Here is a 27,786-nt window from a genome sequence, read left to right as displayed (position 1 = left end):
TTGTTTGTGTCTGTCTCCTCCAAGTGGCAATAAAAAGAATGCAGCAGCTTTCTTTTTCGGTCCCGTAGGCTCCGTCTACTTGTTTAACACAGTCAACGTAGAGAGACGGAGAGAGAGAAGAGAATACAGGGGGGAGGAAGCAGAATGGCGGCTGTGCCGTGCTCCAAGTGCACGGCAGAAAGGAAGGGGTTTCGGCGGGAACTTGACTCTTGGCGATACAAGCTAATACACTGCGTCGGTAGGATCTTTTTTTGTTGTTTGTTTGTTCCTTCATAGAAATAAGAAATACCCTCCGCGCAGAGCTCATCCGACGTTAAGGGGTTTGCTCCACCCGGCTAGTAACTAGCTGCTAGCTAGGTAGCTAACTAGCAAGCTAGGAAGGTGGGCAGCCTAAACTGACAGGCTTGGATGGACCAGCTGGCTAGTTGACACATTTTCTTTGTGTCCTCTTTGATATCATCCTTAACACGGCCGGTATTTTGACAGCTATTGTCTTTGGGAGAAAATAATACGTGTGTTATTGTGGTGTGACGTATCTAAATATACCAAAAGCTCCATATAATATGTACTTTGGGCGTTATTCACGTATATATTAGAATGGCGAACAGTTAAGGGAGTAGGGGGAGGGGATTATGTTGAGATAAGGCAGCTAAAGGTAGGCAATACAGTAATCAGAGCATGAAACAAAACATTGGCTTTTACTTTTTTTTTTTTTTCTTTCCCCCAAACGTTGGAGAAACGAAAGCTGGTAATGTACCGTAGTAACACTGCCTGTGGTCCGTTTTCGTACTTTTCTTAGGTTTAAAAATGTATACAAATTCAAAGGCAATTTCATGGATGCGACGATAACATGTAAAGTATGGGTGTGACAAAATATCGAAATGGGGATATATCGTGATACATTGTATCCCGAAAGGTTATCGATATGCTCCTGCCAATAATCGAGATATCGTTTTACAAAGGTGTTAATGTTTAAAAAAAAAAAAAAAAAAAGTTGCTATCAAAATCTTCCCCCATAATAGTGTCTCAGTTAACTCTAAGGCTGCCATTAATGGTTCGCGACTCCAATCAATTTAGACTGGGAACGTTCGTTCATTCGACACCAGAGCATTCGCAGTCATTCTGTCTGATTTTCGGGGCATTTACCGGTCATTTCCTGTTGGCAGTGAATGAATGAATGACATCTGCTAGTGATAAACTCATTCCAATTCACAGCAAAAGCTTGTTTTTCTGTTTATTAGTTGTTTGTAGAATATCCTAGAATGATTTCCTGACCAATGTATCAATAATCGTTGTATCGCCGTATCGTTGGATCATCGTTATCGTGAGCTTTGTATCGCAAATCGTATCATATCGTGAGGTAACAAGAGGTTCCCATTCCTAATGTAAAGTGTGTAAAATGTCAAATATTAGTTGATTTACACGAGACAAATAGTATGTGATGGATCATAATTATCCAGTAAGGTATCATTTGCCTGGCCAACATTGTATACATACAATATAACACAATAGGAGTTGAAATGCTAGGCGTGACCTTTTTTTGTTGCAAACAAGTGTCTAGCCTCAACTTGTATCATGAGAAAGCTTGATAAACAGAGAAACATCACAAATATTAATGGCGGACCTAAAATAACGACGCAAAGAGCCCAGGTTTACAAAACAGCAGATAGTGGTCAGATGATGGTTGCTGGTTCAATTTGGCACTTCAAACATGCATAGAAAAAAGTAAAGAACAAACAAACATTACATACATTTGTTGAAATACCTGGGAATGAGTGTGAAAATTGCACAGAGGCATGTTTTAGATGAAAGTCATTCAATTAGTTTTGGAGGAAACCGTAAATATAAGCATCATAATAGCAGAAGATACCTGGCTATCCGCGGATTCAAAAATGTGTGAGCAGATCTACCGATTTGTATTAGTTTTGGCAGAAGCATAGGTGTTCCGATGGATTTGAAAAGTGATGTAGTAAATCACCTACATGATTCCAAGAGGGTGGCGGGGTCAACTATGGATTCACAGAGTATTATGTGTCTTATAAAGCCTGTACTTTCTCTTTGGAGAAATTTAAGGGCCTTGATTAAAACTATGATGGGTCAGACTCATACTTACTCAATACCAATATAAGGTGAATTTATAATGCAATTACAGTGTAAAATGGCAAACTCTTTAGTTATAACGAGGTCTGAAGTATTTTTCCATGTTTTTTTCTTGCAGGGTTTGAAAGCATCCTAGAAGGTATATATGGTTCTATGCTTAAAAGAGACCTCAGCTTTTTTGATGGTGGGTTCTTATTTCTGACTTTCCCATTACCTGTGTTAAAATATGACTATTGCATTTCTGTTTGTATTTTTCTGATATGCTATTTTAATGATAGCCTACTCAAAATACAACTCGTGTATAACACTATAGTTCAGTGATTCCTAACCACTGTGGCACTTGTCAGGTCTCCCACAAGCCCCTTTCAGACTGATATCCTGCTAAATTCCCGTGTAATGTGATGCAGGATTTACCGTATCATGACTTTCAGACATGGGGAGATGTACCGGGAATTACTTGGGTTGGACACTTTCAGACTTGTGCCGGGTTGGCGACTCGGTGCTCCCTTAGCGGGGAGAGCGGGGGACAGGATTTTATGACCTGTACGTCATTTTTTGTCGGCTTTGGTAACAGAAAAACCACGCATTTCCTAAAATGAACAGTGGACTGTCTCTTCTTCGGCTCTAAGATCCAGTAGCAATTTAATTTCGTTATGTTCCCAGTTTAATGTTGCCATCTTTCAAGTTTGTCATGTTGATAATTGCAATGTTTGTTTACCACTTTTCGTCTTACTGCAAAGAAAGCGGAAATGACCATCGGCCCACCATGATATATATACATCATGATCCTTCGCGCTGCGACCCAGAAATTAACCAGCTGCTTTCATACATGCCGGGTCCCGGTTAAGTCCCGGACATTATACTAGGACGTAGGGGTGTAACGGTACACAAAAATCTCTGTTCGGTACGTACCTCGGTTTTGATGTCACGGTTCGGTTCATTTTCGGTACAGTAAGAAAACAAAAAGCAAAATATAAATGTGCTAGTTGTTTTTTTACAAACTTTTGTGCTTTCAACAATAGGAACATTAGCCTAAACAAAGCTAGAATTCTGCTCAAAAAGTAGTGGGTATTTAAAGGTAATCCAACAACAGTTTGCCTTTCAGACCCCGCGTATTGGTCAGCTTTCTTTCTGAAAGAAAGAAGAAAAAAGTCCTGTGCTAAAGAGAAAAGCAATCCCAATGACAAAGATTTTAACATGTATTTTACAAATAAAATGCCTCAATGAAACATTTTTTTTTTCTTATGAACGGTTTTCAAAAGCTTTATTGGTGGATTTTCTCAAGTTAAAGCGCCACACAGAAATTAATTATTTTAATTGTGTAAGCAGGATGTGTGTATTCTTCTTTTTATTTAATTACAGGTGTTTTAGCTCATTTCAATTTATTTTATTTAAATGGGCTATTATTTATTATGTGTTTATATTTTACAAATGCGATGTAATATTCATTTATATTGTATATTTTATGTCGTATAACTTTGGTTCTGGTTTTTGATTCTGTGAATATTAGTTCCTACTAGTTTTGTTGTGGTAAGAGGGTTTTGTATTGAACACGGGGCTGTGTCGGTTATTATTATAGCAGAGAAGACAGCAGTAAATCAACAAAGACAAGTCAACTGTGCCCCGATCTACCACTGAAGAGATCTGATGGACTCAAAAAGTGGGTTACGATTAGGGCTGTCCCAAACGACTAATTTTCTCCCGATTAGTCAGCCGACTATTTATACGATTAGTCGACTAATCTAATAATTAATTTTTTTTTTTTTTTAACAATTTAGCAATGAAATTTTTTTGGACGCTTATCAATTCACAAAAAACATATTGGAACACTCAAATTATTTATTAAAGTACAAATAAACACGTAAATAACAATAATAAATCACAAATAAACAATGAGTTCAAATGCTGATAGAATTAACTAGTGTAGCATCCCGATTGAAAAGATGGTCTCTTAAACTGATGGTTTACAACTTTTATTCCATCCTTGATGTAAACACACTGTAAGAGCTACGGTGCACACAAATAAAGCAACACAATTAGAAATTAACAATAACTTTTCACCTTTTTCCTTTTAAACCTTATTTATATATCAATGAATTGCCTATATGAATTGCCTTTACCTTAATTTATTACCTTATCATTGACAATCTCTCCCTTGAGTGCAATTACTGTATATACTGTATATATTTATGACCTTTTAACCTTATATAATTTTCTATACCATAAAATAAACCATAACATGAAATAAACCTTTCAATTAGCATTAAGAACAATACTAATAGCACTTACAGGCCCATTGTCAATGAAACATTATTATTTAGTAAGGCGACAGCACCCTCAGGTGTACAAAAAATGAAAGAAAAAAAAAATTACAAACTGCGTGAAGGCGCTTGAGGTGTTTATTCACGGCCGACGTGCAGCCAAGCTTGGCATTGAAGAGACAGGACAGAAGAGTGTACTCTCCTTTGTTTCTTTGAAATAAGGCAATGTTTTGGACACTGTGGTGCGCTTTTTTTGGCCTTGTGCCGCTTTCCCCGCTTGCAAACAGAGCATCCGACATTCTAACTTTCCACGCATATATTTTTTTAACCCTTCATTAACCGTCGACGGGATGTTGTGCTCGTCGACGGATTTACGTCATCGATGACGTCGACTATGTCGACTAGTCGGGACAGCTCTAGTTACGATTGCATATTAGTTTGAAAATCGACCGGATCCTACGTATTTTTACACGAGTGACTTCTGGCCCGATCCTAGCTACCGGTAGTAGTATTGACATAGGAGGGCCGCGTCTCGCATCAAAGAATAAACTCTGCCGTTCTTCTCGCGTGCGTCGCGTTGAGCTGCTTCTGGGATGCATCTAACACGCGGCCACACTGCGACTGGTGTGCATTGGCTGATTGACTCTAATGCCCGCGTTTCACTGCGTTCTCGCGGCGGCCACGTTATCGCGCCGTTGACGTTTCTGGGTTATACTGTCCTACCGTGTTGGTCCTCATTATAGTAGAGAAAACGGAGTAAATATAATCCACACAAAGAAACTGTAACCCGATGGACTCAAGCCTCGAAAAGTACGGGTTATTTTATGTCAGAAACTCGTACGGTACGCATCCGTTCTGAACCGAGCACCACGTACCGAAACGGTTCAATATTATTACACGTACCGTTACACCCTTACTAGGGCGCAACCTGGTCAATGTCTGTGTCATCTCCAAGTCGGTCAACTCGGGGAATTGCTTTTAGACATAAGGGCTACCCTTTTAAATCCTGGGACTTAACCGGAGTTCAGAGTATGTCTGAAAGGGGCTACATTGTGTGATCAGATTTTACTTAATTGGACTCAAAATTATTATTCATTTACCACACGTAACATTTGTCTTTGCTCATCTTTTTATGCTAGCTATGTACTATAGATCGACTTATATGGGTTTTAAAGAACCGATCCCAATTATTAGTAGTTAGAGGGGCTGATAACCGATTTTTGGAGCCGATATTCATTAGCAGTAAAAGTGTAAAAAAAAAATTGAATAATGCAAACACTGAACTTCATTGAAACGCATAAAACATGTTTAATGAAACACAATCATACAAAACAATAGCTAATAATAGGGGGTGGCGTGATTCAGTGGTAGAGTAGTTGTTCCCCAATCCAGAGGTTGTGGTTTTGATTCTCCACCCTGATGACCTCCTCTAAGTATGCTTGAGGAAGATACTAAATCCCACGTTGTTCCTGGTTCTGTGTCACCAGTAGGTAGATGAGGATTTAGTATGAAGCGTTTTGAGGACCTTAAAATGGTGGGAAGGCGCAATACAAGTGTATCTCCATGATGGGGTAAATACTGGTGCAGGAGACAGCAGGCAGGAGAGAAAGACGCAGCTGTCTCTAAGCCAAAATAACCCAGTTTTAAAATGATTTTTTTTTTCATATCGCCTGGTGGGATTTGAAAAAAAAAAAAAAAAAAAAAGATACCGATTTACATCAAATTTTCAAATATCGGCGTCAATAATCAGCCCGGCAGATAATCAGTCTATCTCTACTTTGTACACAGGTATATTTTGTAAGATGTGCACAATTGTTCAAAGGAAACATGCCTAAAGTAAATGACAAAAACTATATCTTTTCAGAAATTTGCAGACCTTTAATTCTTGATGTGTATTGCCCCATTTATCCGCATCAAGGTATTTGGTGTTTATATTCGTATTTATTCATTCCTTTCCTGTTTCTGTTTATTTCAGACTGTGAACCCGACGAGGTGGCTGACTGGTCTCCAGAGGTAAACAGCTCTCACTGCTCATTCTGCAACCTTCCTCTGGAGAAACTCATTGTAAGAACTGGATTGGAATCTTGCTCATAACTCATTATTCTAGTAGTGTATTCGTTTCTTATTTTCCACACCTTTTTTGTGATATATAGGATCAAGCTCCTGCAACCGCATCGCCCCTCTCCTCCCCCTCTGATTTCTCTCCATGTCAAGCTCCAGTCATCTCTGAGAGCTGTAAGACAGCTCACAAGTTCCTTCAAGCTGTTTTCCACAAGAAAGGTGAGTCGGACCAGGACAATAGATGGAAAGTCAGTCAGCAAAATTTGAGGTTATATTACAGCCGGGCGGTATACCGAAAATTTACCGTTACTGAAATTCTTCACAATGACCGACGTAATTTTGACCATGTCGGCAAATTCGGTAATTTAATAAACAAGAAAATGTAATCTTTTCATCCCTCTTTGACTCTGTGTTGTACGACTATGTTCATTCCCCTTTAAGAAAGCAGTCAGTGGGCTTACATATGAAGTCACGTGGTTATCAGGAACTCAAACAGAAGCCCGGTAGGCTAACGCTAGTGGCTAACGCTAGCGGCTATCGCTACAAGCAAACATGATGGAGTCTGGCTTAAAGGAGCTTTGCCAAACTTTCACCCGACATTAAATAAATTTTTGGCGGCCTCCGAAGGTGTTTTCACCCGCTTTCCTCCCTGGTTCTCACGATTTCAGTAGAGGGTGCTTTCTACTGGTAGCCACGCCACAGGCTAACGCTATAAAATGAACGTGATGGACTTGAATTACGGCTCTAACCTTGTCAAAACGGCTGAACTTAATGAGTGGATTGGGCACGGACTGCATCTAGCAATTAGTATGTAGCGTTATTTTGTATCTGTATGTGTGCGATTTCTTTGATAACTTTTATGAGGGTAAAGCATTCAGCATAAATTATAATGCAACAGTGAAGCCTTTATAATATGACCGTTTGATGGCCACAGCTATTTTTCTGTATGTGCTTGCTTCATTCTTTGTCATTAACACTGCCATGATAATATCTTAAATGTTTCATTGGCAAATGAGCAATATAGCTTTAATGTGTGTCTGTGTGGGGGGTGCATGTATTAAAAAATGCTCTGGGGAAAAAAACCTGAAACCTTGAAGTAAACACTTGTGTTGAGTAAATATGTCACAGCAGCCATTAACAATAAGTTGTCTGTTTAAAGGGGTTTGGTCAAACTGTAAGTCATTTGTGTTACAATGTCATGTTTGCACAGTCGTCGTACTGATTTTTATCATGTTGTACATCAGTACTTCTCAAATGGTGGGGCGCGCCCCCCCAGGGGGGCGCAGAGCGATGCCAGGGGGGGCGCGAGTGACCTCGGGGAACATGCTTTTTTTTTTTTTTTTTTTTTTGCCGTACTAGAATAAAGTGTACTTGCACATCCACTCCGTGGGTGGCAGTGGCGCTCTCATTTTCAAAGTGCGTGCAGTATTTTTGAAGTAAGCAAGAGCACACGGAAGAGACTCATGCAGAGCTGGACTCACGCAGCGACCCACTGTCTTTCTCACGTGTCCGGCCGAGAAGTGCCGTTTTCGGCTTGGGATCGTCACGACCACCGCCCTCACCTACGGTTCTCCCTCGGCCGCCGAGAATGCGCTTTTTTCGGGCCGTTTGCCTTTGACTTTTAATATAGTGGGAAATGAGGAAAGACCACTGTTTACTGAGTCTAAAAATGATTATAGCGGAGAAGCCAAATCAGTTAAGACGCCACTTAAAGACATTAGACCTCAATCTCATTGATAAACCGCTTGATTGTTTTTCAGCGAAAATGTGCCGAATATTGCCAATTGTCACAATCGTCCCGCTTTGTCAGTGTTATATCAGTAAACCAGTGAGCACTGTGGTGAATCAGCGAAAATAAAAACTTTCCTTCTGTCCAAAGACTACCCCCCCCCCTTTCTATTCAGTTTTGGGATTTTTTCGGTCAAATTTTTTGGCATGTTGTCCTGAAGAGTAAATGTTTCTAATCAATTTGAATTTGTTATTATTTACTGATTTTATTACATTTTATTTTTCAGTATCAAATGGTCAAAAATGTACTTTGAGTGTATTTTTACAGTTTGGATGTGACTTTTTTTTAAAAATTTTTTTTTTTTAACTTCAGGCAAATTGATGCGCGTTAAGTCTTTTCTGTTACAAGCAACACAATGTTAAAAAAGTTATACTTTATTATAAGTTGATCTATGTTACTTTTTTTCTTTAATAGAAAAAAAAAGGACACAATGTTAGGCTGAGGCGTACTTATAATAGTAATATAGACGAATGATACTATTTACAGTGGCGGCAGAGAGTTGGGGGGGGGGCGCGAAACATTTACGTCTTCCTTGGGGGGGCGTAACAGAAAATAATTGAGAAGCACTGTTGTACATAGACATGTGCCGGTTACCGGTTTCACGGTTTACCGTGGTGTGAAAACGTCGCGGTTTCAAAACCACTAAAATTTTCCGTCATACCTTAGTACGGTATTCGCTATTTTTCATGTGCCAAAATGCAGCCGAAGTGGCTTGGTGCGGCACTGCTCACCCCTTCCCGTTTGTTGCCGTGAGTGTCACTAAACAGCCAGCAAACCCAAAAAACTAATCCTCCAAACACAAGGCGTACTTTTCTTCAATTTATTGAGCTCTCAAATCGTGGTGAAATATACAAATAAATACATTTAAAACGTACAATTGTATTTTTCCACGTGTGATTAGGTTCAACAGGATAGCAGTAGCACCATTAAAAAGTTTGCCAAAAACAAAACACACATTTTCCTTTCAAATTCAATATACAAACTAACTAAAACTTACAAAGACGAATGTTAGCCTAGGCTAAACTGGGAGAGCAGTTTCTTTTATGTCTCACAGCCGCTGAGTGAGAGAAAAGCTTGAATGAAGGGGGGAAAGAAAAAGAATAGCGTCAAAGATCGCTAATTGAGAGAGGAGGTCTCACTCCTCACTTTTTTTTTTTTTTTTTTTAGATGAAACCTTTCCTCAACAATATTTACATTTTAACTAATTTATAAAACTAACTTATACATTTTTAACTAACTTATTAACTTATGAATTCTTTGTTCTTTTTAACACAAAGGCATGGCATCATGTAGACTAGGATTGACACAGTGGCTGAAAATGGCGAAACTTCACTTGAGCTTCCCCCCTCAAAAAAAAAGTCATAGTATATATTTTTAATTTTATTTAGAAGTGTTTTTACTTTTTATAGCAATTATTTTGTTCTTACTCTAATATTGAGCAACTTGAGCTGTGGCTGTGGGTATAGTCTAGGTTCTATTTATTTTAATTTTATATAATATTTGTTATTTTGTGTTTGTTTATTTATTTTCACATTATATTCATGTTCCAATTTGCAAATATGTTTTGAAAAAATCCTGTTCAATGGATTTTTTAAAAAAAATTTTAAACCCATACATCTCAAAATTTTTGAGCTATAATTGCAATACCGTGATCCCGTGAAACCGCGGTATTTTTGCTCACAGTTATCGTACCGTGAAAATCTCATACCGGCACATGCCTAGTTGTACATTGTATAAGTCATACAAGCTGTTATAAATGTTCATACTTGAATTCTTATGGTTTACAAGATTTTTTATATACTTAATGTTTAGACTGCATGTACAAGTGTTTAAATATTTATAAGATTTTCAAATTACTGTATATAACAGTCCACTTGGGGGAATTTATCGTCATTTATCGTTATCAAGGTAAATCTGCTCAATTTACCGTAATTCGTACTTCAGGCCATATCGCTCAGCCCTAGTTGATATACAGCAAGTGCCTTTGGAAAGTTGGTGGATCGTTTAAAAGTACCAGCCAAAATGGGGCTAATATGGCATTTCATGTACAGTAGAAGTACAATGGCAATACGGCATCTAAAGTTTATATCGATTGATATTTTTTCACCTTAATTCAGAGCTGTAAGACATTAAGACATCTAAAGTCGGATATTTAAATGGTGCAAACGTTTTATGTAATCGTACCGACTGTCTTTACGTTCCTTTTGTCAGATGTGTCTCAATGCTGTGATGCCAACATTCCTCGGATTGCCCAGGAGTTGATGAAGAAAATGATCCACCAGTTCGCTATGGAGTATGCGTCCAAGTGCTTGCTCCACACCACTTCAACAGAGATTACAAGGACCTCCACGCCTTTTTCTGAAGCAGCAGATGCCCCCTTGGACCTGACCGTAAGCCAAACTCTGGGAGAAACAGAAAGGGTATCTGAACCAGGTTAGTGGAAATCTATACAAATCACATTTCCGATACAATTCTGGTTGTCATTGTGCATTTTGAATTTGACGGCTTTTAACAAGAACTATTTAACACGTTCGCATATTCAATACCATAACACTTTAATTTGCGACTAAACCACTTGAACTGGAATGTTTCTGCAACAGATGGCGTGCTTGACCTTTCCAAAAAGAACACTGCCTGCTCAACTTCATCAACATCATTATCCGATGTCAGAGCCTCAGGGTAAGAAGTTTGTTACGGGTTTGATTACCTTTTTTTACTAAATGGTGGTGTTAAGCCTTGTAGTGAAAGACCAGAGGAAGCGCTGCTACTTTAATTACTAGGGATCTGACTATATCTCAATATGGTGACATATATAGCGATACCTTTTATCCCAATAGGTTATTGATAAGGTCCCACTAAGAATCGCTATCATTTAAAAAATTTGCCGTGAGATCAAAATTTTCCACTAAAAGTGTCCATGTTAACTCACTGGCCGCCATCGATGGCGCTGCATGTCCAAACAACGAAAAAACTAATGTTCATTCGCCCCCTTCCAGCCAAACTGATTTGGACGTCTCATGCCGTCAATGGCACTCAAACATCAACATTCATAGTTGCATCGTACAATATTATAGATTAATTTCTTGAATAATTGTTATATTGCTATATAAGCCTTTTCGTTAACCTTGTATCACAAATCTTATCGGGAGTTACCCAGAGATTCCCGCCACTATTGATTGCTATTAATAATTAATTACTTAAATAAAAATAAGGATATTTTGTTGATTCCAACTCACTCCAAAATTATCCGGCTGAGAGGTTTCCACTTTACAAATGTTAATTATGGTTGTGCAGTTAAGTTTGTTTCGGATGAGTCAATTGTTTATTTTTGGCTGTACCATTTCTCATTTCATTATTAGTTTGTTTTTTTTTTCAAGTGGGGTTGACTCTTCTATCTCTTGAGCGGTAACTTCACAGCATTGGCTGTTTACACAAAAGCCCACGAACAGCTCACTGATGAGAAGTGAATTGGAATATTGTATAAGAAAATTATGCTTTTCAAGTAATCCAGTAATGATTAGGATTTCTCCTATAAAATGTACAAAAGACTGTCACGGAAGGTTTTACATAAAACTGCAGCGGTTGTTTGTGAGTAACACCAGCCATTCACAGACTGTCCCACCTGGACGTGAAGAGGCTTTATCACAACGCGTGTGAGCGCTTGTATAAGACTCTAACAACAGTGTGCACGAGTGTCCAGACAGAGACTGAATAGAGGCATGCAATAAAGAGGCAGTGATGTTACCAACAAGGCATAAAGGAGTGGACCCCTCGTTCTACACTCCCTTCCCCCCTATGCCCAAATCACCCCTCTCCATCCTCCATTCTGACCCTGCTGTTTGGTCCTCCCATCCCTAGGAGGCAGCTCAGGCAGAAGGAGTACATTGAGAGGAGTTTGGAGCTGTCCGAGGGGCTGCTGTCCAAGGCCTTGAAAGACATTCGCTCAGGAAGGCTGCAAGAGCAGCGTGCTGCATTGCTCTATGGAATTCCCCTTAGCACGCTGAGGCGAGGTCTGGAAGACTGGTCAGAAGAAACCTCTCACCAAGTGTCACAAAGCAACAGAGATTTCAGGGAGGAATTGACATCCTACAACATGATGTCATCGATGCTTGGCGGTGAAGCTCGTCTCGTTCTTCAGAAGGTGGCGGCGTGGGCCGAGCGGGCTGAAATTGGAGGAGACTCGGAGGAGAACGGAGAGCTCACTTTCCCTCCACCTTCTCTTCCCTTTTCTCAGCCATGTAGTCTTAAGAAGAGCATACCCCACTCTTTTTCCCAGCTCAGGGATGCTCTCCAGCCCCCTCCAAGCCCCACTCCCAGTCTCGAGGCCCCCGCGCCCCTTCGTATCCCTCAGGTCCGTTCCATGTCCAGTCATAGCAGGTTAGCCCCAGCCGAGATTCACATGGCAACTGAAAACCGCCGTACCTCACCACCAGACGGTGCTGCCAATTTGACAACTACTGCCAGACTTTCGCCTTTCTTCAAACTCAGATCACCTTTCCTGGCACATGGCTGTGCAGGGAGTGCCAACCAGTCACCTCTTCGCCTGATACAACGCAGCTCCTCATTGGATGATTCAGAGGAGGGAGCAGACCGCCGCGACAAAGACAAGCCACCAAGAAAGAAACGTGGGAGATACCGCCAGTATGACCACGAACTAATGGAGGAAGCCATCGCTATGGTGACGGCCGGCCGCATGAGCGTATCCAAGGCCCAAGGAGTTTACGGGGTACCCCATAGCACACTTGAATACAAAGTAAAAGAGCGCACTGGAACACTGAAAAATCCCCCCAAGAAGAAATCTGCCATTTTTTGCTCAGCCAGTTCCAATTTGTCTGCTCCTGGAACCTTTACCGGTTCCACTAACTCAGGGACTCTTGCCTCACCTGCTGCTGTAAAAATGTTCTAGACAAGGAAACACCTCCAGATCGCCTGAACTGTTGAACCCACCACCTCTTACGAGATTGTTTTCTTGGATCTTATTAAAACACAACACATGCCTTTACAAATATGATTATATTATTCAGGTTAAACTGTGAGTCTGTTTTTGATAGTCATATTTTCTACTGTGTTTCTCTGATTTGGTCCTGGAATTTATTCAATTCATCATTTTTATTAAGAGGCAATCATTTACAGGTGAGTCTTTTCAAATTTATTCAAGGATTTTTAAACGGCCTGGCGACATATCGATTCGAACATAGACATATCGATTCGAACCTTTATGTACACTACTGCAGATGGTTTTAAAAATGCTATTGTGGCACATGTAGTATTTGGAACAAAACAACTCTCGATACAGCTCTTCAGCTGAACAACAGCAGTGGTCTGCTGAGTGAAAGCCACATGTACCACAGAGCACACGCACGTGATTGGTTTACTGCAGCGGCTGACAATTAATGCACACACAAGAGGCATATCAAGAACTAAGTACTCAGTAATGTTATGAAAATGGGGGGAAAGGAGTGAGATCTGCAAGAAATAAATATGCCAATCCCCCATCAGCATGGGAAGATTGGAAACATGTATTTGAAGCACATAGTAATGAAGGTGTCATGTATGCAATCTAATTAGTTATGTAATCTAATTAGTAGTACAAAAGAGAATGAGCTTGCTTTTGTTCTTTATTTAGTTGTTAGTATGTATGTGGAGATGAGGAAAGACAAAAGAAAAATTCAATACAGAAATTTCGTATGTAGTGCAAGTATTTATTTTCGGTTTTCTCTATTTCATGCGGTTTTACTTAAAAAAAAAAAAAAAAAATAGGGGGGACATAACGGTGTGGGGATAAAAATCTGATTTTATTTTTAGGCCATATAACTGCCTTAATTTTGAGTATCCTGTGCCCTAATTATTATTATTAGGGCTGAGCATCGTTTAAAATTGAACGATTCCAATTCCATGTTTCGATCCCGGTTCCGAACAATTCTCGATTCCCGATTCTTTTAAGAGGCAGGGTCAAAAAAAAAAAAAAAAAAGTAGGATCAAAAAAATGGCATGGTTTATATTAAAGTCTTAAATTCTGGATGATTTTTTAAAAAATTATATGAACTTCTCACAGGGCTAATTTTAACTTGAACATAGATATCAGTCTTTGAATTCGAGCATTTTTTTTCCGCTCGGCGGTCAGGGCATCGAAACATGGAATCGAAATTTAAAAATTCGAACGATTCCGGGAGCATCGGAGTGTTAGAACCGGTTCCCATCAATGCTCGATGCCCAATCCTAGTTATTATCTTGGGCCAATTCTCAAAAAGTCATTCATGATAGAATAACTAATTTATTACAGACATAATACTGTATTTTGATGCTTTAAATTTCAGCGTTTCATGTGCAACCCAGAAATTGTGTTCAGCGACTTGAAATGCTTATCTTTGGTTACGGTACACTGGTTCTAAACTGCCAATCAACAACTATGACCTCAGAGTTTCCAGGATCAAATGACTGAAACACAGTTGACAGTAAAAAGAAATGGTGACTCAAGTGATGGTTAGCTGTTAGGAAAAATAGTTTTTTCAGGTTTCACTTAATTCTTAAAAGATGTTATTGAAGCAATGATGATTGTCATTTGCAGCTTTCTCTCTCTCTCTCTCTGGGTATCTTACGAAGGCCATTGAAGTGACTTAGAGCCATCATAACAATAAACTATCATTGTAATTATTGTTATACACCTCTGCAAACAGGAAGATTGTATATTGTTAGTTACTGTGATAAATATTTTAATGTGAGTTTTTGTTAGTGTTTAAAAAAAAAAAAAAGACCAAAAAAAAAAGCCATGTATTGTCTTTACAATTTACTTTAATCATAGTGGGAATGCATGTGTAGCATGTTTTCAATTGGGCACCGATAAGTGTGGGTAATATGTTATTCTATATGTGTATTATAGAAGATGTTTTATGACCTCAGATATTTACTAATGTTGCTACTGTAGCTTCATCACTACAACCTCATACATGGCTGCTGCTTAAAAGGCCCTTTTACAGGACCATTTGTTCTATTAAAATGTGCAGTTTATTTCTACAACGGAGATGGCATGCAAAGACAAAATGACTGTATGTGTACTGTGTATAAATCTGTAGTGTAGAAGTGGCTTAACTCAATGTTAAGGGCACACAGGCTTCTGACTCTGAAACGGTTTCATTGAAATGGTTGTCTTGTCTGTTGATGAGATGGACACATCTCCAACAACCATAGTAACAGCACTAATACCAAAGCAGCAGTTACCAAGGGTTACAAACCACAGGCTGTTTCTATGTGTCGTTAGGGTGATGTCAAGCCTGTACGCCTCTCAATTTAACCTCATTGCCGTGTATACCTCTGAACTTAATTTGCCAATAGCCTAGTGTCACAAACACTCCACACACAATACGCAAACTCAAGGATATACTGTAAAACGGTTCTTGAAAGAGTTCCGTGTCTCAAAGAACAAGGTGTTCATTTATTCCTGTCTTTGGCACATCCTATATTTTTTACTGGTTTACAGATCTGCCTTGTTTTTGCAACTTGGTGTACATTTTTGCTCATCTTTCTGTTTATGAAATTGAGATTATTAAACCTGATCAGACAACACTCTGATCGAGAAATTCTCCACTTCTGAATGTGCTCAGTTTCTTAAATAGAAGCTGTGACGACACTACACTATACTACAACAAGCTCTTTTTGTGATTTACTTGCTACTATATAAAACCTTTTTAAATAATCCTAAACACCGCTTGAGGAACAAAAACCTGAGTGATTAATTACGGTGTGTACTCACATTGAATTGCAGTATATTTAAAATCACCGGATTATTTAACGATAACAATTCTGCTATTTATGCTTAGTGTTTTTGCACTCTGAGTTCTTTAAATCATGTTTCTGTAAATTTATATTGTGTGGTGCATATTCATTTTTTGTGGTTCAAAGCTGTTTTACTCGTTTGTAGTAATTGTTCATTTGTACTATAGCACTTAAATGCGTGTAATGAGTAAAATGTGTATTTTAAAAAATTGCATGGATCCTTTTAAATGTTAACTCATATATTTGATTTAAATCCCAAAATGATAGCCATGATTGTTGTGATTATGTAGTGTTATTGAGTGATTAGTAGAAAATCAAACAGAATCACGAAAATGCAACGACTATAGGCTGAAATAGACCTCATCTAACTAAAGTATGCCCTGTTTTCGTCAAGGTTAAGAGCTTCATTTTTGAAGGACGGGCACTACTACAATGCTACTGAGCATGTAATTCTCTGAAAGCTGCTGTTATTTCACTGTACACTTTCTTGTCACCTTTATTCAAATCTGTGCTTTGATGAAAGTTATTTTAACAAAATACTGGTAATATAACAATGGGATTATACCTCAAGCAGGCATCTGAGTGTTGGCACTGTACTACAAGGTCTGAATTTAACTAACCTAAGATTTTAGAAATATCGTTCATTCATGTTTGTTGTTAATTGCGAAAACCTTTATAACTTAATTTAACTGTTGACTTGATCATGAATTTGTTGATCTGTAATGTGCTGTTTGAAAGAAAAGAGGTTTGAGCGTTTCTACAATCATTCCTGCTGTGTTTAGCAGAATGTTAATTTGCCTTCTGCAACTCAATAAAATTGCTCACAACAAACTGCCAATTTGTCTGGTTTTATTTATTTATTTTTACTAGATAGTGGGCCTTATTTTTTCACATAATTGTGTGCCATTTATACCAATGTGCAACTAATTTCTTAGTGGTCCAACAACTGATCAAGTTGTAGGTCAACTTTTTATGTATTTTAATTAATAGCAGCTAAGATTTTGCAAAACTATCATCTTATTGAATGACACTTTTCAATGGGTTACTAAAAAGGTTAGCGGGCTAATTAGCTGCATGGTATTGAGAAATCAAATCTTTTCCCGGTGGCTGAGAATAATATACCAGAGGGGGAAAAAAAATCATTAAAAATATTATTTTCAGACTTAAAAATCTGCAAGTACAGTGGTACCTCTACATACGAAGTTAATTCGTTCAAGGACCTTGTTTGTTAGTTGAAATGGTCGTATGTCAAGCAGGATTTTCCTATAAGAATACATTATAATTCCATTAATTCCTTCCACAGCCCGAAAACCTACACTAAATCCTTAATAAATACTGCTGGTACTATTGCAAATAGCAATTACACAGATCAAAACAAATACATTATAAATAAAAATAATGAATAATGCCTGTAATAATGTAACGAATTGGGTTCTAATGTGGCAAATGCGTTTTGCATGGTGTACCTGAACGCACCGCGCGGCTGACGACAGAGTGGGAGAGAGTGCAGTAGAGTTTTTGGTTTCACTTTTCTTGTTCTGTTGTTGGGCGTCAGCTGCGGCGGACAGTAGGCGTGTTCACTTGCACAAGTTCTGAAATGATTAAAAACCTGACCGTGCTGGCACGTTCTTAAACGATGTTACAATAATAATAATTGTCACGTTAACTTATAAAGAATGGCGAACGGAGGTGGACCGTCAAGATCGTAAGCATTCCACGGCCATATTGTTGAGCAAGTTCACGGACGCGCACAGCACGCTCATATTTTTCTATCATTTCCATCTTCATTTCAATGGTAAGCGTCACATTTTCCCTTTTTTTTTTTCACCACCTGGGCTAACATTCTTGGAACCTATGTTGACTTCTCTCGTAAGAAAATCAGCCATGCGTCTGTCTTGCGGGATAACAAACTGCTACGCTGTCATAAATCGTCGTATTTCGAGAACGTCGTCGGATGTAGAAGCAAAAGGAGAGTTAAATTTTACTTCGGATGTCGAAAAGACGGTGTGTCGAAGCGATCGTATGTCGAGGTACCACTGTATTTGGTAAATGGAGTTATATATACTTGTATAGTGACTTTCCAAATTTAAGGCTCAAAGCCCTTCACACTATATCCTTATCTACCTACTGGTGGCGTAGCACTAGGAGCAACGTGGGGTTCAGTATCCTATTCAAGGAAACTTAGACGAGTTCTTCAGGGTAGAGAACCCACAACCTCTGGGTTCTGGAACGACTACTCTACCACTGAGCCACACAACCACCTTTTTAAAATCTATTTATCACTTAGTTAAAAGGTCAGACTACTAACTCGGTTCTTTGTATTTTTGCCCCTAGCTGGCCTTCTCCATCAGATAAAGAAGAAACTAGCGATATAGAACAAAAGAAGCATTACCAGCAATCTGCACTGGGTGTTGTCCTTAGCCCCCTTTGCCCAGCACATCGTTCCTTGCTGTACCGAATGCTGAAGTTGGCACACGAGGAAAACTTGCTCCCTTTCCCTGTTCACAAACCTGCCATTCCAACTGAAACTCACTGCTGTCATTGTAGATTCTATGCAAATGATGATGGTGTCCTTCCTAAGTGGAAAGCCCTTAACAGAAGTTCAACATACCCTTCACCTGATTGCCATCAAGGCTGTGAAAGCAGAGTTTGCCATCCCAGAGACTTCCCTTTAATAGGCTGTAAAAGTATATCTCCTTTGGACCTAAACAACAGCTGTAGGCAAAGTTGTAGGATGGACACTTACACTCTGGTTTGCCCCAAGAGGCTTCACTGTACCTCTAGCCAAGGTCTCCCTACAGATCACATCAATAACACAATGTGTTCCTTTAGTCCTTGTTCTTCAGTCTGCTGTAAAAATCATCCCCACCCTTATTTATGTGCTACAAACCACACCTGTGTGACCCCACTTAAGATTGCAAAAGAAGATTGTGAACCCCCTCCTGTCCTAAAAAGGGAAAATAGCCCTTCTCCCCCACCTCTTTCTCCAATCCCCTCAAATATTGGTGAATTAAAAGATGAAATCCCGCCTTCACTACTTCACCATAAGCAAGAAGAGGAATCTTTCTGCATGGTTAAAGTTCACCCTGGTGGGAACCGGGAGGTAATTGTAAATGCAGGAAAAACAAAGGACCTTGACTTTTGGACTCAAAAATGTAGTCAAACTGAGATGAACCCAAGAGGAACTTCAATCCAGGATGTCATGAACCGCTTCAGTGAGAAACTTGATACTATCAAACCTCCAGAAAAGGACCCAGTTATGCCCATTGGTGAGTATAAACAGGAGCAGCTACAGTTTTCCTCAAATGGCCAGAACTTCCAATTCCCTGCCGATGCCCATCTGACTGAAATTATCACTACTGTGCTTCATACACGCAACGCCAGTGACTATAACCTCAGTGAGCTTTTTAATCGCCATGATAGTAAAGACCCTAAGTCGCCTAATACACGGTTACGTCGTCGCCAGGAAGTGCTTGCTGCTATGGCGACACCTGCTGATGGTTCCACAACCCGAAGGCAAAACCTGCAAATCAAACGAGAACTTGCAATGCTTGATGTGTCTTACAATAGGAGAAAGTCGTCACAAGCGAAGAGCTCACAGTCAAAAGATGCTAATGGTGCTGTAAATACATATTGCATTTTGCTGGACTCAAATGTAATTCCAGGAGAGGAAAGAGAAACTGAATCGGATATGGACTGTCAAACAGTAAAGGGGGTACCACTGAAAATGATCACTGCTGACAGTAACACAAATGAAGTAGCATATGGTAAAACTGAAGGAAACATGGAAAGGGAAATACCAGTAGGTGAAAATGACCAAACCAATATAATGACCCGTGACCTGCAAGGCAAATCTTGCAACCATTCTCAAGATGACAATGACCAATCATATGTAAAGACTCAGTGTGACAGACATTGTCAAAAAGACAGTGTGATATGTGATGCACCGATTCATGAGAATGCACCATCTGGTCAAATCTGTGGCACTGATGGGGTTGATAATGGACCAGTTGAAGATCCAAGCCATATTAACAATACAGATGATCAAAAATCCACCTCCAATGAGTCAAGGAGGTCACGAAGAAACATTGTCCCACCAAAACGATTCTCCTCTTATGTCATAGAAACCAGGAAAATGCTATTTGCAGCTTGTTTCTCTGAAAGCATATTTAACCAGAAAAATCCTAATAATGTTTACACATCTACCACCTCAGATGCCTTGCTGGAAAATGCAGATTTTAAGGACTCTGTGCTTGAATCAATAGGCAAATCAACCCATCTGCCAGGTGAATTTAAATCAACCAACAGAGAAAACAACAGGTCTCCTCATATAGAATCAGACAAACAAAATCAAGACATGTCACAAACGTTGCCAGTAAAAGCCAAACCTTTAGAAAAATTAGAATCACATCCAAGCAGACCATTAGGTTTTAATACTGCATCAAGAAGGCTCCAATACACAAATGTCGGGGTTACCACGAGGTCTGCTACCTGTGCTAAGAATGTTTGTATTCCTCCACTACAGTACACAAGCCCAATTAAGTTAATGTTTGTGTCACCGTTAAAAGACAAAGAAGGTATCATATACAGTCTTAAATCAGTAAGGTCTGGGTCAAACGGACAAGCAGAGGAACCTTTTGACCCATGCAAAGAGTCCTCCTGGGCAGGTACACCTGAAAAGGATCAAAGCCAGAAAACTGAATGTACCACTCCACACATCAGGTCAAATCGCAAATCCACTACCTCACCTGATAAATCTGATCAACCCTCAACGAACCGTTCTCCTTTACAGAAACCCAAGTGTGGTTCTTCACCAGCCAAGCCACTGTTCTCAACACCAAAGTCTGCCTCTGCTCCACCAAAGTTGAATTCCTCGTCGTTTGAGTCTGCTCCTTCACCAGTAAAGTCAGGTCGCTCGTCAACAGGGTCAGGGTCTTCACCAGTTAAGCCTACCTCCTCATCACCCAAATCAACACCTGGAAAGACTACTTCGCCAAAGTCTTCATCTCCCAAAATAGGCTTGAAGCGATCAGATGAAGTTACTCCATCTAAGAATAAATTCGGAACGGAGAACCAAAGACCGCCTGGTGACTTGCAATCATTCCATGAAGTCACTCCACTCAAAAGACGGCCAGGTCGGCCAAAGAAGCTGGGGCCACATCTGGAGAAAAAAGTGAAGAGACCAATTGGCAGACCACGCAAACAGAAGCCTGAACATGAAGCAACAGAGACGAGGGCAAATGAACCTGCAGATATGGAGGGAAAAGCCAATAGAAATCTCAAAATAACTGTGATTTACGGCCGTTCAAGACGAAATAAGCGGCTGGTTTCTGAGAGCTTTGATCAGCTCCAAACAGAATTTCGAGATGCCTGCCGGGCAGCAGGTCTTAAAGATGACTTAAGTGTTACAAAAATCTCTCAAATTAAATTATGTCATGCAAAACTAGGTTCACCAGAATCGCATGAGGGGATACATTATGCCAACATTGGCCCAGAGGCTGCACTACAGCCAAGTTGGAAGATAAAGTCCCAGAACAGAGAGAAGAATTTACCAGCAAGAAAACCGGGTAGACCAGCAAAAGTTAAAATCTCTGGAATCTCTGTAACCATTACAACGTTGTCACCAAAGCAGCGTAAAATATTGATTGAGAAGGATTCTTCCAATACACGAACAAACAAGAAAGCACTCCTGCCAGATTTTCAAAGTGCCAAAGAGCCAAGGACAGTTAATTGTCAACCAGTTAGTACAAACTTGCAACCAGAGGAACAAAGAGAATCTCAGAGTAAAAGTGCCAAGAAAGTTTTCACTCAGCCATCAGCTGTGCGCCATTCAAATAGAGTGAGCAAGCCCTCAATGTATTTTTTGCATGCCGTTGCCACTTCCACAACTCGAACATATAGGCACAGTAATGCGCTGTTACGGCGCTCCAAACAACTTCTGCTGAACAAAGCCTGCAATGTAAGAAAACTTGAAAAACAGAATAGCATGGGAGATTTGCTAGTGAAAGGGCACCATCGGGAACAAGAGCATAAGAACATCCATCAATATCTCAATCAAGTTGCAGACATTTCTGTAGACTCAATTTTTGCCCCAAAAGAGACACTTCGCTGGTGGGCGGCATCAGCTGAAGAGCAGACCTTGAACCAAGAGCTTGCCCGGCGCATTCAGCTCATCTCCAACACCTGGGTCTCAGATGCTTTGGAGAAGCAGACGTTCCAAATCAAAGAACACAATGAAGGAACTAGTTCACCAGGCTCCAACTCCAAACATTCCTCAGTGGTTCAAACACTGTTCAATTGTCTCCCTGCTGAACCAAGATCCTGTAGCATGCAACAACTCAGCTCCTGGTTTATGGAGACCACAGAGACGCAGTCCCTGGATATCGTCAAGAGGAAAAGCTCTCGCAATCGCTATGAAGTTATGCATTTGCCTCGCGCTGTGAACAAACAAGGTGTCAAGTGCCAAAGTCCCCAGGCAGAAAGACTTCACAGACATCTCAAAAAGTTTGCCAAAACATTGCCAAAGAGTCCTGTCCAACATCAAAAGGCTCAAAAAAGGTTGGCGAAAACTAAGGAAGCTCTATCAATCCATAACCTTAGGCAACGATTGTTTACTCATAAGAGTGTGAGGGGTAGCCTCAGCCAAGGACTGAGACGGTGCCAGCATTTAAGCAAATACCAGGCCACACTCCTTAGAGTGAGGAGACGCTTCCTACCCCAAAAAGAAAGAAAGTGGGCAAAGAAAAGAAACATACAAGAAACTGCAAGTGGGCCAGAAGTGGTAATTGGCCGTAAAACAAAACTATTGAAATCGCGTAAATATAAGTTGTTTAAAAGTCTGGAGAATCGTTCTGAATCCCAATTTGAGGAGCCTGTAGGTGTTCCCAAAGAACAGAACATTTGTTCTAAAGCCTGGAGTTCTGAAACCCTGAAAGAATGTCGGGTTTTTTTGAAAAAAATCAACTCCCCCGGCAACAAATCAGCTGAAGAGTTGAACTCCTGTACTGTGACACTGGATGATAAATCAGCTTCTGCATTTGTGTTTGCTGGAAAGAAAAGACAACTGGTAGGAGTCGTTCAAGCTGTGAAAAGAAAACGACGCACACATGGTATGCTTGGGTCTGCAAAACTGACAGATTCTGCACGTAATTCGCTGCAGAAGCTGGATGAATTGCCTTTGGGGAGTCAGAAGGGCAAATGTCCTGGCCTTGTGTCTGCTGAACCACCACCTGCGAAAAAGTTGCGACAATCGCGGATGAAGGGCTTAAGTGGGCCAAGGTGGTGCGACTTTGTGATTGGTAACTATCTTACTTCCTTTACTTAACCTCACTTCGTAGAAATATATTTATAAACCAACCTAAATCATCTGAACTTTGTTTCTGGCAGGAAGCTAGACGTCACCAAGGCCTCCTTCGTGGGAAACAGACCGGTGATTTTTGGTGCCTTTGGACACTGAGCTGATCGTGTGGACTGACACTACGCTGCAGTTCAGTCTTACCATCAGCAATTATGTAGCAGTCTAACTTAAGAAAAGCTTGATGTTGCACTATTTTTATATGTAGAGGAAGATTTAACTTTTTCAAAATACCCCTTCCTTTCAGATAACAATCCTTTTCGGAAGAACTGCATCAGTAAGACAAAAGGTCAACAAACAAAGACAACACACTGCCTTGGATATATATCTCTGCCCTTTTTGATTCGACAAATATATTTGAAAATTAAGATTGTCCCAGCCATAAAATTTAAATATGTTTCCATCAGAGCTGCTTGTATTTGTAGTGGTCATTGTATTTTCTAAATTACTGTAATGTTTGGACTATAAGCCACATCCTCAAAATATGACAAGAAAAACAGTATGAACTGGACAGTAATGGATGAAGCTTTTTTTTTACTTAAGTAAAAGCACAGATAGAAGGGCAAACAAAAATAATTTAAAAGTACAAGAATCTAAGAAAAAAATACTATTACTGTACATTACTATCAAGAGTAGTGCACAAATTTACCCCATGAAACCAACTGTTTTGGTGATCTCCGGTCAGGCAAAAACAAATAGCTGAGTTATCGATACTTTTACAATCAAATATCGTATCCTGACACAAAATTTCACTATCGATGCCTTTGACAACCCCGCAAAAAACATACAGCAGGGGTCCCCAAACCGGTCACTGAGGGCCACTGTGCGTCCTGGTTTTTGTTCCTAACAATCGAGCACAGACAGTTTAACCAAGGGTGTAGGTTTACATAGGGAAGGTAGGGATATAACGATTGGCAGAGGACTTGACCCTCTGCCCCTCCTCCCGCCACACAGACGAACACGCACAGTCACACAACGCTGCCGACAAAAATACAACATGCCGTCTCCTCCACCCACTTCAAAGAAGAGGGATATTCTAAGTTATTTTTCGGCCAACACAATCCATTCTAAGTAATGTAAAAAGACATCAACGTTGCGGAAGTGTGGGAAACACTAGTAACTTTGTTACTAAAAGTCCGACCTGCATCAGATTTAGCGTAGCATTAATCTGTGTGAACTTGCTAACTTGCAAAACTACTGCTGTAAGGCAAGCCTCCACAAGGAACAACAAAGTCCAGCCAGCCGTCACTTACTTAGATCATTGTTTGCATTATGTGCATTGCCGCAATGCAACATGGTGGCTTCAGAGTGCAAGTCCCAAGAATGGGTTCACTTCTGAGGGACACTGACATGAAGAAAAAAAAAACTGAGAATTGAAATGACACATCAGAATTTCATGAGAGTACTTTAGTTCGAGTTTAGGATGCCTCAGATGTAGATCAGTCCTTGGATATCCCCGATTTTTTTTCATGATTATTTCCCCCAAATAAATTTTATATTGCAATACTTTAGTTGGTGAGTCTAGCGGTGCGCCAGTGTCCCCCAGAAGTGGACCCATTTTTTGATAGCTGCCCTTTTTTTTTTTTTTTTAAATAAAAGGACTTGCACTTCAAAATGTTTCTTTAGTAGTTTTTAAAAACAAAGGTTTGAATCAAAACTATCTTTTGAACCAATTCACATGAAAGTTAGTATAACCTTCGCCTATCAAATAATTACCTGTATGTTCATATTCGTGAGAATTGTTGCCCTGACCCCCGTTCAACAATCTGTTCGGTCTTATTAATGTCATGTCCCCGGCAAAAAGTGAACATGCAGGTTGCTATGTCGTCCCTACCAATGTTGAGACCAAACCTGCCCCCTTGAGTTTAACCAATTAGTTTTTTGCTTAAACAATCTGCACTCAACTGATTTCTCTTGGTAGACACCAGATTGGTGAAAAAACGCGGTTTTGATAGATTAGTGAATGAAATCCTGCACCTACTGCGGCCCTACGTGGAATAGTTTGGAGACCCCTGACATACAGCATATTAACCTGTAAAAATCCATATATTAGCCGGAGGCTTCAAAGTGGAGGAAAAAGTGGCTTTTAGTTTGAAAATTACAGTAATTCTAAATGAGAGCCAGTGAAATTGGAAAACCCTTTATATCATTTTTTGTTGATGGCAGGTTGCAACTTGGGAAATGGCGAATTGTGGTGTCAATGAAGGTCAAACACAAATGGTAGGTCTTGCCATCACACCATTTAGCACAAACAAACTTGAAGGAATTGGTGTCATGCAATATTTATTGTTCTGATCATTTTCACACAAAGCATTTACTGTCGATGATGGGGCACGGCTATCATCAAATGCACTTCTTGGACTACCCTATTTGAAATTTAGAATCCCACTTTTTAATATCTTACCCCATATTTTGTACAAATGTCTCACTACAAAACACCTACTGTAGAACTAGAGAATCTTACGTGGTGCAATACAAACCCAGAATATTTTTTTTTTCTATCAATATATACAGTAGTCAATATTTTATTACTGACGATTGGATGTATACAATGACCTGGGATGGTAACTAGACTAGGGATGGGCATTATAACTAACTTTACTAGATTGGCTAAAATGATCTATTGGGATGGGAGAAGCTGTCTGAAGGAGTTGCCCATAGTTCAACTTGTCATCTGTTTATATGGCAACTAGATGAGCGTAAATCAGCTCGCAAACACCATCTCAAACTTGGGTTTCACCAATTTTCATTTTGTTTTTCTTTTCAAAGCAACTCTTGGTGACTTTTCAGTTTAAGTCGATTTTAGCGACGCTAGTGGACAAAAGTGGTAATGTTTAGTGTTCACGCCAGCGAGTGAAAGCGATACAGACCCTCTCAAGATATTAAAGAGTTGTCATTCAACTAGTTGTCAGTCGACATATCACAAATGTTATGAAAATATTTTATAAAAGTTGAAAAGTTACCTACCGTTGCTTTAACTCATTGATTGGTTCTTAACCTTGCTAAAGGTACCGAACCCCATGAGTTTCACAAGTGCATTAACCGAACCCTTTGGAATTTTTTTTTTTTTAAATAAAAAAATTCTAAGCTAGCAAGCTAAAACGCAAGTGAATTTCACTTCAAATTTCTTCTTATTTAGACGGCATGTTTTTAAACAGGCCAAAATGTATGTTTTTATCTTTATTCCTGCACCATCATCAGACCACGAAACCAAGAATGGCCCAATGCGCATATCTTAGAATTTTTCATTCAAATTTGGTTGAATATATCTTATATTGTTCAACATTAAACCTGCTTGGTTGCATCAACCCTGACCATGCTGTTTCTGTCATATTTACATCTTAAATTAATTAAATACCCTGCACAAAATGATGGCCAAATTTGTATGCAGTCATTATTCAAAAAAAGAAAAAAGGATTTTCTCACAAATCCAATAAGCAGTATTAATATAAAACAAATAATTCCGCCTTTTGATTTGCTTTTTACATTGGAAAATGAAATTGAACTCGATTCATTCCAGTTTCCAATTTAGTTTTCATGTCGACTTTCTCATATGTATCATCGCATCCTTGCCTTACATACTATTTTCATGGCGTAAAATGTGATGCAAATGTTTTTGTCAATGCTGTACTGTACGCCACCCGTAGGTCTGTTATACTTCCTCATACCAAGTGAGAGTCAACCTTCCACTGAGCAAACCAGTTTCTCCTACCATCAGATAACAGGACTAGCAGTTGAAAGAATTGGAGTAAAGCCAGTTAATTGCGGACTAACCAGTCCAAAACCTTGTTTAAAACTCCTCATTGCCTAGATTTAATCAGCGTCCCAAAACAGTGCCCTGCGTGTCTTAATCTTCACCGAACCCAGGTTAAGAACCACTGCTTTAACTGTTATTTAAACAAGTCTTATTGAGAGAGTAAAAACCTCTTTCAAGGCAGTCCTGGCTAATTCTCAATGCTTTTTTAGTATGCCCATCCCTAAATATATTATCAGTTTTAGATTCCAAACTGAAGCAGTAACATTTTTTTGTAGCATTAGATGTTATTGAATGTTCTAGCATTAAGCTCTCTTCAAATGCAGTTGAGTTACAGTGTGTTGTGCTTTCAAGTTGTTTATTTAGCCTTACATGTGCATGATGAGACCTCCACAGAGACTAGTGAGGACCACTGTGCTGTTCCTTTGTGAAGTAGGATTGATACATGAACACTAATGACAAATTTGGCCCTGCCCTCCATCATGAGTGGCGCTATACTTTTTTTTTTTTTTTACTGTATGTGTACAAAAATGTGTGCCTGACTACCCTTGTATTTATGTCGCTGTGGTTACATTTAGGGTCCCAACCCATTTTTAGGGGTGAGGGGAGGGTCACCTGCTTCAAAATCTTGGTGCTAAACTTCTGTTGTATAATTTCATTGTTTTATACTGTCTTTTACAGATGCAATAAAAGA

At 39.6% G+C, this 27,786-nt stretch overlaps 1 protein-coding gene across 5 annotated transcripts; it reads left to right on the top strand.

Annotated features, from left to right (window-relative positions):
• The first annotated feature begins 87 nt into the window (after positions 1-87).
• On the top strand, positions 88-27,786 carry lcorl (ligand dependent nuclear receptor corepressor-like). Of its 5 annotated transcripts, XR_009064152.1 has the most exons (10): positions 88-238; positions 2,219-2,284; positions 6,337-6,425; positions 6,515-6,641; positions 10,423-10,644; positions 10,812-10,890; positions 18,319-23,282; positions 23,371-23,470; positions 23,586-23,627; positions 25,505-27,786. XR_009064152.1 is itself a non-coding variant. In XM_057843715.1 (9 exons), exons 1-9 carry the CDS (start codon positions 145-147, stop codon positions 23,376-23,378), a joined length of 5,556 nt encoding a protein of 1,851 aa, XP_057699698.1. In that variant the 5' UTR covers positions 88-144; the 3' UTR covers positions 23,379-27,786. The 5 variants fall into 5 exon arrangements, 3 of the variants coding, with proteins under 3 accessions (XP_057699698.1, XP_057699696.1, XP_057699697.1); XR_009064151.1 differs by having other exon boundaries at positions 23,586-27,786; XM_057843715.1 differs by having other exon boundaries at positions 18,319-23,050; positions 23,144-23,282; positions 23,371-27,786.

Source organism: Corythoichthys intestinalis, chromosome 8 (assembly GCF_030265065.1).
Source record: "Corythoichthys intestinalis isolate RoL2023-P3 chromosome 8, ASM3026506v1, whole genome shotgun sequence".
Taxonomy (NCBI): Eukaryota; Metazoa; Chordata; class Actinopteri; order Syngnathiformes; family Syngnathidae; genus Corythoichthys; species Corythoichthys intestinalis.
This window is presented reverse-complemented; position numbering and strand designations above follow the sequence as displayed.

Excerpts from the sequence above, each read along its gene's own strand:
- lcorl (XM_057843713.1), top strand. The coding sequence starts at position 145 with ATGGCGGCTGTGCCGTGCTCCAAGTGCACGGCAGAAAGGAAGGGGTTT. Across the intron at positions 2,285-6,336 it reads AGACCTCAGCTTTTTTGATG|ACTGTGAACCCGACGAGGTG; the intron begins GTGGGTTCTTAT and ends TGTTTATTTCAG. Across the intron at positions 10,891-18,318 it reads TCCGATGTCAGAGCCTCAGG|CTGGCCTTCTCCATCAGATA; the intron begins GTAAGAAGTTTG and ends TTTTGCCCCTAG.